Source organism: Aplysia californica, unplaced genomic scaffold (assembly GCF_000002075.1).
Source record: "Aplysia californica isolate F4 #8 unplaced genomic scaffold, AplCal3.0 scaffold00054, whole genome shotgun sequence".
Lineage (NCBI taxonomy): Eukaryota > Metazoa > Mollusca > Gastropoda > Aplysiida > Aplysiidae > Aplysia > Aplysia californica.
Genome location: NW_004797324.1, coordinates 134706 through 138488, shown reverse-complemented (window position 1 = coordinate 138488; position 3783 = coordinate 134706). Strand labels below are relative to the sequence as shown.

Here is a 3783-nt window from a genome sequence, read left to right as displayed (position 1 = left end):
TCAAAGTACCTTTTTATCCTTGCAATGGATATTCCCTGAGATAGATGAATCATCAGCAAATTGAATGACGGCGTTATCTATTACACAGTTCATGCATATTTACGTACTCGTTGGTGTAGACGGCATATATAAAACTGATGACATGACACAACTCTGGTGTGCACCTGTGCTTCTTCGAGTGACATTATATTACTGTATGTTTCCCAGGAAATTGAGCTTGTTCCAGAATGCTATCCTGTCTGATTGCGTAGTAAGATAGACAACGCATTGTGCTTGCTGTCAAATACAAATTTGCACTGTACAAATGCGATACATTATTACTATTCTGTTGTTTAAATACATTTTTGTTTCATGAAAGCGGGGGTGGGGGTTGGAATGGGTGATGGGATCGGGGGCGCTGTCGCAAGTGTTGGTTCATATTATGTTCTTTAGATTTTGTTGAAATTTAACGCCCAGCTAGACACAGATTTAGGACTCTCGATTGCCCTCTTAAGACAGCATGGGCGTTGAGAAATAACTTAATACTTAGGGAAGAACGAGTTTAATTCTAATTTCTCTTGGATTCGAAACCGTCGGTGTTGCAATTATTGTTCTTGACCCAAACACAATAGGATGGGCAGTGAAAATAGTTTGGATTCAATTTGGATTGGGACCTGGAATTCTCATGTATTAGGTCAAGTTGGTGGCCTGCTCCAGAACTGAGGCAAGCAATTCTACCTTCAAGCGTTGAATAAACAAGTTATTACACTTCACAAGGAATAATGACTGTGGAAAAAGGTATAAGACTCAATAAACGATAACAATGTTGTATTTTAACATGTTTTATTAGGAAGTCGGCATGTCTGTTTCCAATACCCCAGACTGCATCAATCGAAACATAAATACTTTTCCTTTTTCTCCTTCAGTTATTCACTCTGTCTGTCTTTTGCTCTCTCTCTCTCTCTCTCTCTCTCTCTCTCTCTCTCTCTCTCTCTCTCTCTCTCTCTCTCTCTCTCTCTCTCACTCTGTGTCTCTCTCTGTGTCTCTCTCTCTCTCTCTTCTTCTTCTTCTTCTTCTTCTTCTTCTTCTTCTTCTTCTTCTTCTTCTTCTTCTTCTTCTTCTTCTTCTTCTTCTTCTTCTTCTTCTTCTTCTTCTTCTTCTTCTTCTTCTTCCTTTTCTTCATCTTCTTCATTCTCTCTCTTTATCTATCTCGCCCACACACACAAACACACACACGCATATACATACATTCTCATTCTCTCAAAAACAGAGAAATGACAACAAATGTAAATAATGTTGATGGCCACGTTTCGATCTTGACAAGTTCTATCACACAAACAAAGTGAGTGAATTTTATCAGAACATCGACACCTCTGATAACCCACAGTAATAAAATTGTACTCGATCAGTTACGCTGAAAGAAAAAAATAAACATAAATAATGCTACATTGTCTATTTCATGAACACAATATGGCTTTTACAAATTCACAAAGCACGAAAATGTTGTATTCATGCCCAGAACAAACCAAGGATTTAAAGAAAGACTTAATCAGCAGTTTTAACACTAGTACTCACTGATAATAGCACAGAAATATGAAGAATTGTGGCCAAGGTAAAACTTTCCACAAACAATGATAAAGTCAAAGTCAGTTCTCGCTTCTGTGTGTGGACGGATTGACTGGTAATAAAATGATTATGACCTAGACTAGATTGGCATCTTTAGCCATGCTGTAGAAAGCTGACGTTTGGTCTGCCAAAAGTTTTTGCGGCGCGTCAAACTCTTTGATTTTGCCCTGATCCAGCACCATGATGCGGTCATAGTCCATGACCGTGTTGAGTCTGTGGGCAATGGTCAGCACAGTGCACGAACGGAACTCGGACCTGATGGTTTTCTGGATGAGCTCATCCGTCTCCATGTCCACTCCGGCTGTGGCTTCGTCCAACACCAGGACTGGACTCTGCCTCAACAACGTACGGGCCAGACACACTAACTGGCGCTGACCCATGCTGAGATTCTTTCCGCCCTCCCCGCACTCATGGTCCAGCTGATCTGGCAAGCCTTCTACAAATGTCTTCAGGTGGGAATGCTTCAAAGCTTCCCACAGCTCCTCAGATGTCTTGTCTCCGAATGGGTCGAGATTCATTCTGAGAGAGCCTCCAAAAATCACCGGGTCTTGGGGGAGAATGGAGAGTTTGCTTCTCAGGTCGTGCAGCCCGATAGGGGCGATGTGTTGGCCGTCCAGAGTTATCTTCCCTACAGCTGCTTCCACAAGGCGGAAGACAGAGACTGTGAGCGAGGACTTCCCGGCACCCGTGCGTCCCACGATACCGACCTTCTCCCCACTTTTGATGTGACACGTCACACCTTTCAGCACCAGATCCAGACCCTCTCTGTACCTAGTTTGGTAGTTGTCCAAAACAAGATCCCCGCTCTCCGGCCACTGAGTGGAGAGAGAAAGTTCAGCTTTGTTCTCCTCCTCTGTCTCCCACGACGCTTCCGTTGGTTTATTGGAGTAATCGACTACGCGCTCTAAAGAGATGAGTTCTGTCTCCGTGTGGCAGGAATGATGCATGACCCAGCCAAGGCAGTGCATGAAATTGGTGGCATACATCAACACCACACCGGCCCTACCAGGGCTAATGCTGGTATCCCATAACAACAGCAGACCAGAAATGAGGGTGACTGCCGAACACAGAACGGTCATGCGCATGCGGAACCAGGCATGAAACCAGTGCTCTGACATTTCAAACTTCATCAAGTTCTCTAGCTTGTCCTCCATCTTGTTGATAAACCGCTCCTCCACGCCATACGCCCTCACGGAGTCAGTTCCATTGAGGGTTTCGTTCAGGTGAACAAACACAGGAGATCGTGACTTCTGTCTGTATCTGCGAAGTTGGCGCAAGTTGGCGATGAAGACACGCTGCATGGCGAGATACACAACCGTTACTGGGATCATGTAGGGAATAATACTGGGGGTTGTGTAGAGGACCATGCAAAAGCAAACCGATAGCCAGCCCACAGATGCTATGTAACCGCGAAGACAGCCTCCTAGCCCGTCCACAGAGCCGATGTCCTTGGAGAACCGGTTGATGATCCTCCCGGTGGGTGTGAGGTCGAAGAATGACATGGGAGATCGTAGGATGTTGAGAAGTAGCTTGTTGTGGTGATGTTGGGCGGCCTCACAACCTCGGCATAGCACCAAGCTGATGAACCCGAACGAAAGAAGGACCTCAGCAACACCGTACATGGTAAATGAAGAAAGGTAATTCCAAGTTCTGTCTGTGTATTCCTGAGTTTCAGCGAGGAGTCGGTTTGAAAGGAGATCATCATCAGACCATTTCGCCATCAGATGATCTTTGCTTTCATTAAAGTACATGTGTAGTCCGAACATGACAATACACATAATGCAGTATTTAAACCCAAATGCTTTCAAATAGTCCATGTACACCTTTATTCCTAACGTACCAACTTGTGTTTCTTCTTCATCTTCCTCGGCAGTCCCTTCTTCTGTGTCCTTAACCTCGTCCTCCATATTATTACTGCAGTGTTCAACTTCTTCGGTCTTGGAAATGTCCTCAGTTTTTTCAAAGGGTTTATCGTCTTTATCAGACACTGTCTCCTCTTCATCAAACGTTGATCTTTTGCTCTCACACTCGTTCTTCCCCGTCATGCTTACTTGTTGCACAAACTGTGAGAAAACGCCATTTTGTTCCAGCAACTGTTCGTAGGTTCCCGACTCTTGGATCTGTCCATCTTTCATAACAAGAATGGAGTCAACGTAGGGCAACCAGTGCACGCCATGG

The 3783-nt window shown here is 44.5% G+C and overlaps 1 protein-coding gene across 1 annotated transcript in view; it reads right to left on the bottom strand.

The window, feature by feature from the left end:
• Positions 1-1153: 1153 nt before the first annotated feature.
• Positions 1154-3783, bottom strand: part of LOC101851248 (multidrug resistance-associated protein 1) — a 15344-nt gene continuing 12714 nt past the window's right edge. Inside the window, exon 3 of the mRNA XM_013079494.2 lies at positions 1154-3783. This exon is cut by the window's right edge and continues 2426 nt beyond it. Coding sequence (XP_012934948.2) covers positions 1680-3783 — 2104 coding nt within the window. The 3' untranslated portion in view covers positions 1154-1679.